Consider the following 13041-nt stretch of genomic DNA (forward strand, 5'->3'; position numbering starts at 1 on the left):
GGTTGTAGAGTAGTCTGGTTTGCAAAGAAAGTGCAAACTGCCTTTCAGGGTGCCTATACCGTTTCACATTCCCACCAATAATGTATTAGTGATCCAGTTTCTTCCCATTCTTTCCAGCAACTGGTGTTGCCATTATTTTTTATTTGAGCCATCCCAATGGGTGGGTGGTGACCTCTCATTGTGATTTAAATTTGCATTTCCCTAATGACTCATGGCACCGAATGTCTTTTCCTGTGCTTCTTCCTCCCCAGCGGCCAAATGCCTCTCGTCTTTGGCCCATTTTTTCTGATTGTTTTTTTTTTTTTAATTTTTTAAAATCTTATTTGCAAGAGAGTGTGAGAGAGAGCAGGAGAGCGGGAGAGGGGCAGAAGGAGAGAGAGAAAGAATCTTCAGGAGGCTCCACCTTCAGCACGGGACCTGACACGGGCTCGATCCGATGACCTTGGGATCATGACCTGAGCCAAAATCAAGAGTTGGACGCTCCACCAGCTGGGCCACCCAGGTACCCCTAGGTTGTTTGGTTTTTAACCGTTGAGTTTTAAGAGTTCTCTGTATGCTGTATGCACCAGCTTTTCCTCAGATATGTGGCTTGCAAGTTATTTTCTCCTAGTCTGTACTTTGTCTTCTCACGCTGTTAATAGAAATCTTTCACACGGGAAAAGTTCTTCATTTTGACAAAGCCAAAATTTTCCTTTTATGAATTCTGCTTTGGCGTTTATTCTAAGAAGTCTGCCTAGCCTTAGATCCCAAAGATGTTTTCTTTTTTAATAAAAGTTTTATAGTTGTACATTTTCCATTTAAGCCCATGATCTAGTCTGAGTTAATTTTTGTACAGTGTGTGAGACCTAGATCCAGGTTCGTTTTTTCTGTCTGTGGACATCTCATGGTTTCAGCACCGCATATTGTGAAAGTTATTATTCCTTGAATTTTTGCACCTTTGTCAAAAATCACTCTGGAGTATTCCTGTGGGCCTATTTTGGGAGTACACATTCTGTTCTGTTGATCTGTGCATCTAACTCTCTACCAGTAATTAAATTTAACTCTATCATCTTTATATTTGTTTTCTAATTATGCAATCTGTTCTTTTTTTCCCTTTCCCTTTCCTGTATTCTTCCTAATCAATCATGTATTTTTCATCTTTCCACTTTATTTTCACTATTACTTGTTATACATTTTAATAGCAATTAGAGAATTGCAAGATATATTATTAACTTATTACAGTAGACCAGCATTTTACAGTGCCCTGAACAGTGCAATAACCTTACAAATCCACTTACCCCTGCCCACCTTTTTGGTTGCGGTTGTCATATATTTCATTTCCGTGTGGTATAAACACATATGACTTTGTTATGATTCTTGCCTTCACTATTTAATTTTTTTTTAACGTTTATTTATTTTTGAGACAGAGAGAGACAGAGCATGAATGGGGGGGGTCAGAGAGAGAGGGAGACACAGAATCCGAAACAGGCTCCAGGCTCTGAGCTGTCAGCACGGAGCCCGACGCGGGGCTCGAACCCACAGACCGCGAGATCATGACCTGAGCCGAAGTCGGCCGCTTAACCGACTGAGCCACCCAGGTGCCCCATGATTCTTGCCTTCAGAAGCAAATATTCTAAAAGTGGCCTTTTATATTTACCAAAATATTTCCATTTTCAACAGCGGATCTTTACTTCTTACATGTCTTTGTTTCTATCTGGGAGTCTTTCCCTTTCGCCTGAGAACTATCCTTTAAAGTATTTCACATTGTGGGTCTGCTGCTGCTAAGATCTCCAAAATTTTGTTTGTCTGGGAACACCTCTATTTCCTTCCACTTCTGAAGGATGTTTTCACTGGGTCTGGAGTTCTAGGTTGGCAGTTAGTTCTTTCGAATCTCTAAAGATGCCATTCATTGCTTTCTGGCTCCATAGTTTCTGTTGGGAAAGTCAGCATCCTTATTTTTGTTTCCATGGAGGAAATATATCTTAAAAAAAAATCCAGTAAGATTTTGCCTTTCACCTTCGACTTTTAGCATTCTGACTCCTATGTGTCGAGATGTAGTTTTCTTTGATTCATCCCAGTCAGACCTCAGTGACGTCGCTGAACTTGTGGCTTCGTGTCTTTCATCTGGTTGGGAAAATTCATGGACAGTACTTTTCCATACATTGCTTCTTTCCCATTCTCCTTCCTTTTTGGGGGATTCCAGTTACACATGTAGTACCACTTTTGACCATGTCTCAAATGTCTCTTATTCTCTGTTCTGTCCTTTACATTCTTGTTCTTTCTGTGCTTCAGTTTAGATTTCCTACTGACCGGTAAAAGCTCAATCTGTCTTCTGCTATGTCCATGCTGTTGTCAGACCAGTTCCAGGAGTTTTTAATCTCCGCTACTGCATTTTTCAGGTGTGGAATGTTCATTTGTTTCTTTTAAAAGTAGGTTCTCAATTTATCTTTGTATATGACATTCCTCCCTCCCCCACTTATATATGCTGGCACTCTGGGAAATGCAAGAGAGTCAACCAAGGATTTTACTGTCAAGGAGTTTCTTAGCTTCTCCAGGAACTCCTATGTCCTTAACATTTCTGTGATTACAACAGGAGAGGAACTCAGGAAAGAAAGGGCCCCCGAGAGGCAGGACCTCACCCAGTGGTGTCATCATGGGGATGACAGCACATCCAGAGAGACCCAGTCCTGCAGACCTAGAAACCTGCTGTTGCTGGCACAGATGCCTTGTGTGTGTTGTTCTCTTCTGTACCCCGAATGCCTTGAAATGTTCCTGGCATTCAGTGCTCCGTAAATACTTATTGAATGAGACAGTTAATAAAGACAATCTGTTCCTCAAGCCTAATTTTGGATCTGCAAATAACAGGAGAAGGTGGAACAGACTGTAATGTAAGTAAGCTAATTTAGAATGACACATACACTTGCCAAGAGAAACAGACCCTGTAGACTTCCAACTTAAGGAAAATCAACATGAAACTATAATAACTCATCAGAAGGTTGCTTGGTGATTATGCCATTACTAAGGGAGGTGGCTGGATGCTGTGAATCACTCCTGATGCTATCCTGTGACATCCTGAAGCACATACTTAACTTACAGGGATCAATCTGCGTGGGGTCTAGATCTGACTAATTTATTTGATAATATGTGCTGAGGACTTGCTTTGTGCCAGAAAGGGTTACAATGGTGAGCAATAAAAAAAGACAATCACACAGTTTCTGCACTCACAGCTCTTCCGTAGATTCAAAAAGGCAGATACCAACAAAATGATCTCACTAGTAAATGTAATATTAAAACTCTGATAGAGTACCAGGAAGATATAGTACACAGTGCTATGTGTATGCAGAGAAAGAAGACTTCCTATGGATGGCCCAGAAGGCTTCCTTGAGAAAGAAAGGCTTGCACTGAGACCATAGGGATGAGTGGGGTTAACTATGCGAGGAATTAGGGGAAAGGGAATGAAGATAGTTCTTGAGAGGGAATAGCATGTGCAAAGGCCCTGTGTTGGGAAGGAGTATAGTATGTTTGGGGGACAGAGAGGAAGGTCAGAATGCTGAAGATCATGAAGAAGGCACTGGCCAGGTCAGACACGGCCTTGTAAGCCTGGCTGAAGATCGTCATCTTTATCCTTGGGGGATTAAGATACCATTGAAGGGTTTTAGCATGGAGTGATAACATCAGATTTGTATTTTGAACAGACTGTTCAGGCTGCTGTACAATCTCTGATCAAGTCACTTTCTCTGGATGATGATGGATTAATACTGCCCAATTCTATCCCTCTGAGTCCTTTTCCTCCTTCTTTTCTATGGTTGAGGTGGACTATTTCCCTTCTGCTAATGGTCTTCTGAAGGATGGGATTTGGTAGAGTTAATTAAGCTTCAGCTTTCAACATTAAAACCACATTCAATTTAGCCACTCTGATAGGTGTGAGGTGGTATCTCAGTGTGGCTTTGATTTGTATTTCCCTGATGATGAGTGACACTGAGTATCTTTTCATGTGTCTGTTGGCCATCTGGATGTCTTCTTTGGAGAAATGTCTATTCATGTCTTCTGCCCGTTTCTTCACTGGATTATTTGTTTTTCGGGTGTTGACTTTGATAAGTTCTTTATAGATTTTTGATACTAACCCTTTTTAAGGAACAAACTAAGGGGCAGATGGTGGGCGGGGGAGGAGGATAGTGGGTGATGGGAAGGGAGGAGGGCACTTGTTGGGATGAGCACTGGGTGTTGTATGGAAACGAATCTGACAATAAATTATATTAAAAAATATGCTCAACAGCATTAGTTATTAGGGAAAAGCAAATTAAAACCACAATGCAATAAGTTTTTTGATGTAATGGGAAAAGAAACACACATTCAATTTATGTCTCCGAGGTTTACGCCTAGGTCATTGAATTGGAGTTTGAGGCACTCAAAACTCGATAGTTACAGATTTACCATCAAGCTATTGGGGTACCCTGAACACAACCCATTTAATTCCAAAAGGGAAATTCGCAGCAGCCCCTCCTTGTGACATACTGTGAGTCATTACATAGACAGGGCAGCCACCAGACTGCAGGCAGTGAGACAGGGCAGTCGTGCGGGAGGGTGAGGAAGCCCATTGGCCTTGGGCTTGGCCAATGGTGCTTGTTGGGTAAAAGGAGAAAGCCTATTTTCAGCCAGAGGGTGTACAGCTACCTCCTGTCTTCATTTCCCATTTTGTTTGGCTTGAATTCCCCGTTCAGTCACTAAAACATCAATTTTTTTCCTTTTTTTTTGACGAAGTTAATTAATTAATTAACTAATTAATTTAGAACCAGCGGGGGAGGGGCAGTGAGAGAGGGGAACAGAGTTGCCAAAGTGGGCTCTGTGTTGACAACAGACAGCCCCGTGTGGGGTTTGGACTCATGAACCATGAGATCATGACCTGAGCCAAAGTTGGAGGCTTAACTGACTGAGCCACCCAGGCACCCCTAAAACATCACTTTTTCATGCAGGTATTCAAGGCATTACTAGAGTCCATGGTCTCCTCAGTCAGTGCCCTCACCTACTGATGAGACCAATAGACAGTGACCTCTCCAGCTTCAGGGATGTATCCTCAAAGAGGGCCACGAAGGACATTCAGGCGTCGCACTGAAAGGTCAAGGTTAAACTGTGAAACTGTAAAGTCAACACAAGACGTATCAGGAGAGCATCATCCTCAAGGGGCTGGAGGAACTAGCCACTCGTGTAGCTGGATGTGTGAAAAGCTCCAGGACAGTTTGTGAATCACAAGAAGGGCCGAGGAACCGGAGAACCCTGAGAAAGCCATCACGGGGGCAAAGGTTGCCTACGCACCTGCGGACATGGCCAGGGAGGGCAAGTGTGGCCTGCCCCTGGAGGGTTCTGGCCCCGGTGGCAGGGCTGGATCTGGGATGAAAGTCAAAGTAGGGGTCGAGGTGAGGAAAAGGCCAGTTCTTCCCTCCTATGTGTCTCCTTCGTTCTCACGTGACTGCCACATGCACAACACTTCCGACACCAGATGCGTGTGTGTGGGGTTCCCCCACCGAGCAACGCCCGCTGGGTGTCCTACAATTTGAGTCAGGTCTGACACTATCTACTTAGAAATGGCTTCGGTTTCACACGACCACTCCGCCAGCCCCGCAGCAGATGCCGGCCTCAAGTCTGGGTTGTCCCCTGTGCTTCCAACCCACTGGTTATAAATCTGAGGTTCCTGTGACCCCTCCTCAAGTTTGATTAATTTATTACAGCGGCTCGAAGCACTGAGGGAAACACTTGACGTCTACCTGCTTATTAAAGGATGTGAGAAAGGGTACAGACCAACAGCAGATGAAGTGGTACGTAGGGTGAGGTCGGGGAGGGTCCTGAGTGTAGGAGCGAGTCGGGGTGCATCAACCCCCTAGTACGGTCCCGTGTTTACCCTCCTGACATTACTGGGATTTCACGGAGCCTTCCTCACCCAGGCATGATTCATTATTAACTCCACTGCCAGCCCTTCTGCCCTCTCTGGAGGATGGGGGGTTGGGGCTGCAAATTCTAAGCTTCTCATCCTGCCTTGGTCTTCCTGGTGACCAGCCCCCAGAGAGGGGCCACCCAGGAGCCCACCCAGAGTTGTCTCAATAGAACAAAAGATGTTCTAAGTGCTCTCGTGACTTCAGAGTTTACAATGGCTTCAGGAGCTCTGTGCCAGGAGCCGGAGGTAGGGACCCATATATATGTTTTCTATGATCTCACAGGGCCCTAGGAAATGAACGTCGGATATCGGGATCTAACTGGCTACTCCAACAAAACGCTGTGAGATGGACTGCTGGCACTTTAACACTGAATTCACCTGATTCCCCCGCTCCCAAAGCGCTTGCTCATTGCCGCTGGCCTCCCCTAGATCTGGGCCCATCGCTGGCTCCCCTGATCGTCCTCGTTATATCTGTGGGGTTTGGGGAACGCGAATCTGCAGCGGGGAGGGGCAGGGTGGGTCACTCTCAGACTGCTGGATTTATCCCATTTAAGAGCCCGTATCCCCGAGGGCCGCGTGGTGGAATGAGGCAAAGCCACCAAGGAAGGCGTTTCCGTGCACGGCAACCCGGGCCCGGCCGGTGTGCCAGGTGGCACCCGGGACTCAGCACCGGGCGCCTGGACAGCCCTCCTGGGCCTGGTTTGAATCTGCGTGCGCCTCAGCCCTCCCGTGCTCGCTCCTACTCACCTTTTTGCCTCCTTTCTTCTTCCCTGCTTTGACTGGTTGCTCCTTTTCTCTGTTCACGGCCAGTTTCAAGTTTTTCAGTTCCTGCCTCATCAGCTCGTCCACCTGGGTGAGGACAGAAGACGCCACTTTCGAGCGACTGTGTGCCTTGTGTAGTTTAAAAATAGCGGCAAATCTGGGTCGGTCATTGATAGGAAACTGTGAAAAAGCCCCGTGGCTTTTCTTCTGCTGACTCGTCTTCCGGCAACGTAAGTGCCGTGTTACCTGTATTCTGATCTCTGACTCCAGCTCCTTCCGTTTCTCCTGTTTGATCAGTTCCGGGTCATGGTCCTGGGGGAAATTCCACGACTCGTCTCTGTTCCTCCACATGTCTGTAATCCAGAAGGATAAAGAAAAAGAAAAGGAATTTGTTTTTTTTCAACATGAGGATGGGTGACAAACGGCTAATGCAATATAAAACACAAGTTGAATTCTCTATCTTCTTGCGTGGAACACAAATTCGAATAGAAGAATCAAGAGATTATTGATGGGAGAGTGATGGGGCTCTGTGTTCTTTTCTTCCACTTCCCAAACGGGAAAAACGTGCTCGTATGATGCCTAAAAGAGGAAGAAGAAAACTGCTAATGTGAAAACATAAAAAATAAAAAAGTATGATGCAATGGTATCCTCCTAATGATTATAACCATGTAATAAACAATATATTAATTGTGGGATTATACAATCATGCAAATGTGGGATGACCGTTTTTGCAGTATGTTTTAGATTACTTTCATTATTCAAACAATTCCCTAAAACACGCAAGATTTTATTGCTAGCTGAACTCGTGAGTGATTTACCCCAGCCCCTTGTTAAAAGACAACACTGAACGTACAAACACCCATGACTGTCCCCTGAAGGGTTATAATTTTGAATTACTTTTTGGATGTGTTGGAAATCATACGTGTTTTATGTTTCCTTTTTGCCTTGTTCTGAGAGTCAAGAGGATAACTGGAGAAATGTGACCTTAGAGGAAATAAGGATAATTTAGTATCACTGGCATAAGCTGAGCTGAAGCCCCCTTCTCAGAGGGGGAGTTCCAGATGTGTGCGGAGGTGTGCAGGTCAGCTGGATCCTGGCACTGGGGCAGTGGGGGGGGGGGCTCCCCCCATGGGAGCTGAGACGGTCAGTCTGGGAAGTGAGGTCTCGTCCCAGGATCTGTGTTCAGAATGTGATGGAAACTTGCCAGAACCTGGCCTGCAGACACCACCCAGCAAGGCCACTTCGCCAGGACCTCTTCCTGAGATGCCCTTCAACTTGGGGAGTCAGCTGAGGGCCCCGGGGGCCAGACGGAGGCTTCCCCACACGGGTCAGGTGATGGCTCCATGTGGGGAGAAAGGCGCCCGTGTGGGCGGGTGAGGGTATGAATGAATGGGCAGAGGCTGAGAAACCTTCCCAACCTCCATCTCCCCTATGGGCACAGACTGGGGATCCTGAGCCTGCCTGGGGGGTGTCCCCCTGATGCAGCTGCCTGAGAAGGGAGGGATAGTCACAGTCACAGTCACAGACAGGAACATATGTCTGGGTGCCGCGGAGACCAAGAGGTGTCAACCGTGAAGACAGAGGGCAGAGCAGGTGCCTGGAGAGACGCCTGGGCAAACCGATGAGAAGAGAGTCAAATGAATCCCAGGGGCCCGAGGTCGGCCAAAGAGGTGAGAGACGAAGGAAGGACATGGCGGTGGGACCCGGCAAAAGCTGCAGATCCCGAAGAGAAGGACAGCAGGGCCAGAACACGTTGGCCCATGACTCAAATCTGGCCAAGGGGCAAAAAAAATTGCCCGAGGGCTTTGTCCGTCCCGTGCCTATCCGGCCCTCGTGGCGGGTCAAGTGGAACCCCCACGTGACCACTCATTGGCTCTTCATCCGCCTTATCGACAAGTCCTACTTCCTGAGGGGAGATGGACCTTGCGGGACAACTGTGCCCAGAGCTAAGCGGGAGCGATGGAGGCCTGAGGGCCAGTGAACGTGTTGGCCCCAAGCGATCAGTCGGGACCCCGCGGACGGGAAAAGTGTACAGGAAGATGGGACAGGGAAACGCAGCTCCAGTTTTCCAAGTGTGTTAGCCCCAGGCTGGAGACCCTGCGGTGCTCCCAGTGGTTGGCGTGGACACTTCTGGAGGCAGAAATGGTCACCGCAAGATGTTGTCATGAGCAGGTTGGGCAGGCCCACTGCACTCCCTGGCCGTACCGTGGGAGTACAGAGCATGGGCCAGAGCAGAGCCTGTCTGGAATCCGGGTCCAGCGAGGGCCCTTAGCCTTCCCAGCCTCCCACCTGGGAACCGAGGGGAGTGCACAGGCACGACTCTGCCGGTCGCTGGCTGGCCAGGGTCTCTGCCACGCGTTCTGCAAATTTGGGGGGACAGACTTTGGAAAACGAGGGTGACGATAAGACCCCAGTTTCTTCTGGGGTGGCTACTGTTGACGTACAGGAGATAGACAAGAAACTAAGTCACACAGATGGAACAGTTTTCACAGAGCTGAGTCACCTCGGTGTCTTTCCCCATCAGGATGGCCGTGTGACAGGTGGCCCTACTTTTAGAGCAGAGATGACGGCAAGCAGTGATGGGTCCGGGACGGGTTTGGCATGTGTCTCCCGGATGCCTGCCCAGCAGAGGGTGACCCCAGAGTTGAGGACATCGTGGGATGCCATCACCCGGGCGGGGCAGGTGACCAGCCTGGAACCGAGTTCACACTCCTTTGAAGACCAAGAGGGAGAAGACCCAAAACAGACTGACGGAGGCCACTTGTGGCAGCAGTGGGCACACAGGAAGTTGCTGGAAAGCTAGGAGCTGAGCTTTTATTGTTTTAAATAATCAATCCTGCAACTGAGTGCCAGCCCAAGAGGCCCGTCCTGCGTTTTACAGTTAGGGAATGAAAAATACGCATTGCATAAGTGATCTAAATCAGCCCATTGATGTGTTTTGTTGTTTTGAGTCGGTCCTAATTTGGAAGTTTATTCTTAGCCCCTGACCTCCCTACAAGGTGGGTTTTGTGGCTGGCGTGTGTGTGTGTGTGTGTGTGTGTGTGTGTGCCCAAGGCACATCTACTTCTTCATCTGAAGGTAACTGTTCCTTCTCAGTGCCTTTTCTGAAATGTTCATGAGCTTAAAGCTTCAAAATGTAAGAATATACAATGCTTCTTCGTGTTTGAAATTGCAAACTTTCCCCCTTGAAAGTCCTAGAAGAGGCTTAAATGTGTCAAAACGTGCCAACCACTGACAACTCTTGTCTCACGGGTGTCCCCCTCGCACGATCACTAAATCTCCAACAACAAACCTCACCTGTTTCATTAAGACATTTTAAAGCGAAATAGCTTTGTTATCGCCAGGAAGCTACTGTGCTTTTTTTCACTAGACGGGCTTACTAAACTCTGGGAGCAGCAGCGTTAACTAAAGAAAGAGACACAGAACATTGAACAGAGAGGAACACGAGGTGATTATTTATGAAAAAGCAATGGCACCTCGTAACAAATTCTCATTCTGGGCTTGTAACTGTGGTTCACAAGTAAACGGGCGCTTAGTGCCGAGTTCACCTCCACCGCCATTCGAACGGTCCTGGTTTTGCGCAGAAACTTTGCTTTTCTCATGACACTTTTGCACAGGGCACTCTCAATCCCTTCAAGAATTTCATGGACATTTACAAATGCAGGAAGCTATTCAGGGCCCTCAGAGCACAACAACTGCCCCAAGAGCTTTCATCCTGGGAATGTGAAAAGCAGTCGGGTGCAGTTTCTCACATGGGGGTGGGCAGTGATTAAAATGCTAATGTTTTATTTGAAAAGGAGAACCTTTGATTTTTGAGAAAAGAATTCTAAGATGAAGACATTGAATTTCTTTCAGTTACCAGAGACCTGGCAGATGTCACAGGAAACGCCACAAATCCAGAGAGGAAAGTGGGACTTCACGGTTCCTCTCCCAAGTGACCATGGCTTGGGTTTTTTTTTTTTTTCGCAGCCTTAGAGGAAACAGATATTATACAAACAGCGTCATGGAAACAGATATCACACAAACGGCGTGGAAAGTCTTAAGAGCTTTCCTGAGTGGGTCGGCAGGTGCCAAGACTTGGCTTCCCACGGCAACGTCGATTTCCCCCATATTAACGTTTGCTTATATCAAAATCATACACCCACATCGTTTTAGACAAAGTCGGAGAATAGGGAAAGGATTATAAACAAAAAGCTGTCTGACCCTGCCTTCCGGTGACACTGCCCAATGGCATTCATTCCTTCATTTGAAAAATGCGTTGAACAGATTCAGATCTATCCACAAATGTGATTTACTCGTAGGTTATTTAATTCAGAACTTGACTGAGCCTGATTATGGGGCAGGCTCTGCTATGAGACTGGGCAGACGGTGGAAGGCCCTGCCTTCTGGGACCCGCGTCCTCCAGTGGGGAGACAAGGAACACCCACATCCATGTCAAACGGAGGTAGGGAAAGCAGGTTGGGGACAAGGTGAGGCTGGAGACTGTTACCCGACACGGGGCTCAAGGAAGGCCTGCAGGGACCAGCATTCCAGCCAAGGGGAACCCCCGGCACAAGGTCTCTGGGGAGAGAGGGACTGGCCTGCTGGTGGCAGAGCACAGGGCCCATGAGAGGAGGGTGCGAGGTCATCTAGCTGCTTCTCTGTTGTTCTGTGTCTGTAATGTGCACATACTGCTGTTTTTTGGTTTATTAGTTTCAGACTTGAGCCCCTGACCTCCTGTTATGGCAGATGAGGGGTTGGCTATCTCTCACCTTCCTTTCCTTCCCCCTTATTTTCTCCTGATAGTTAATTTCAGAGGAGAAGGGAACCAGGCCTCCCAAATGCCGAGCTGAGTGTAAGTGTAAGGCCATATTTAGATGTATTGGCCCCTAGAGCCGCCCTGTGGTAGCTCCTCCTCCAGACACCCTGAAGGGCGGGCTCCACCAAAATGAGAGAGTGACAATCCGGAAAGGTGAAGGGAGGCCCAGGGTGACAGGTGACAGGGCTCCAAGAGGGGGGACTTCAGCAGAACACGAGGGGGCAAATTATCTGATGCGTTGGAAGTTGCGAACAATGCTCTCGGAGGCTGGGGATAGACATGCAGAGTAGGACCAGAGGGGGTGGCATAAAGGCCAAAAGAAACGTCCCCCCCAAGTAGCAGCTGCTGTTGCAGACACACCCTGAGTTCTGGTGGCACCCACAGCTGGCCCGTGACCCAGCAGTGTGACGCGCGCGCTTCCTAGGTCCCCAGCGAGGCCTTGGATGCTGCTGCTGCCGGCCTAAGTTGCGGAAGCCGCTCGCCCTAGGCCACTGTCCCCACCCATCCACCTCCACCACGCCCGGTGTTTCTGATGGTGATGGCTCTGCACTGAGGTTTGTAAAGGACTTGATGACTTCTCAAACTGGGGGGGGGGGGGGGGGGGGAGAGGCAGAGGCTCCTTCTCACAGGGGGATGGTTTGTTTGCTCCCCCTGGTTGTCGGGAAGAGGAGATGAGAAGGGCACAGAAAACACAAAGCCTCGCGTGTCTTGGGCACCTAATAACATGACGGGGCTACTGCCTTGACCTCCTTCCTCCCCGATTAAAGTGGATGCCAAATCCTGTGGACGCCACCTTTCCCCCCAAGCTTCCGCCTTCGTTCAGCATCCCATGCGGCGTGGGACGCTCGCCACTGGTGGTAAGTGAGAGAATTTCGGGTGGCGCATGGACGTTTTTATTTCGTGTAACTAGCATCTCCAACCCGAAATGACATTCGGGTTGCTGGCCAGGATGAGGCTCAATTTATCGCAGGGTAAAAACCACAAGTCAATGAAAAAAAGGTGGTAAGTAAATAATAGGACCAGTGCTGTCCAGACAAGACCAGAAGTGGGAAGGAACCACAGGCATGGCCGATGCTCGCAAGAACTCGACTTCACAAGCTTACTGCATTTTTCGGGAATTACCGAAGGGCACCAATGACCGGGGTCATGCTGACGGGTCATTCTGTGTTGGGATTCATCCTGAGGGCGGAGGGGAACCAAAGGAATTGGGTAATTGTTCTTGTAGATTGTACCAGAAATGCTCGAAAGACGAATTCATACAGGTGCAGGTCTAGTCAGATTATCGCTGGGCTAATTAGGCTGAACAGTGGACAGAAGAATTATGTGCGGGTTTCTGGAGCACCTGTCTTGGTCTAACAGGATTAAAACATTTTACTGGACATACGGTATTGATTTTCTTCATTGAAACGGCCCAGGACAAATCCCTTTCATTCCCAGCAAGAGGACGTTCAGCTGAAGTCCCAGGGGTTCAAAACCAGCATGGAGGTTTAGAGATTATGTTCTCGTGGTATTCATATCTGGCCCTTTTACTGATTCGATGCCTTTTAAGCGACTCAAAGGAATTTTGCAGTAG

The 13041-nt window shown here is 48.0% G+C and overlaps 1 protein-coding gene across 2 annotated transcripts in view; it reads right to left on the reverse strand.

The window, feature by feature from the left end:
• The window catches only part of IQCA1 (IQ motif containing with AAA domain 1), a 155054-nt gene that overhangs the window by 53703 nt on the left and 88310 nt on the right, over nt 1-13041 (reverse strand). For both annotated transcript variants that reach the window (XM_045034667.1, XM_006935734.5), the window contains exons 10-11: nt 6917-7023; nt 6656-6757 (exon numbers count right to left, since the gene is read on the reverse strand). In XM_045034667.1, coding sequence (XP_044890602.1) covers nt 6656-6757; nt 6917-7023 — 209 coding nt within the window. The remainder of the gene's footprint in view (nt 1-6655; nt 6758-6916; nt 7024-13041) is intronic.

This window comes from Felis catus, chromosome C1 (genome assembly GCF_018350175.1).
Source record: "Felis catus isolate Fca126 chromosome C1, F.catus_Fca126_mat1.0, whole genome shotgun sequence".
NCBI lineage: Eukaryota > Metazoa > Chordata > Mammalia > Carnivora > Felidae > Felis > Felis catus.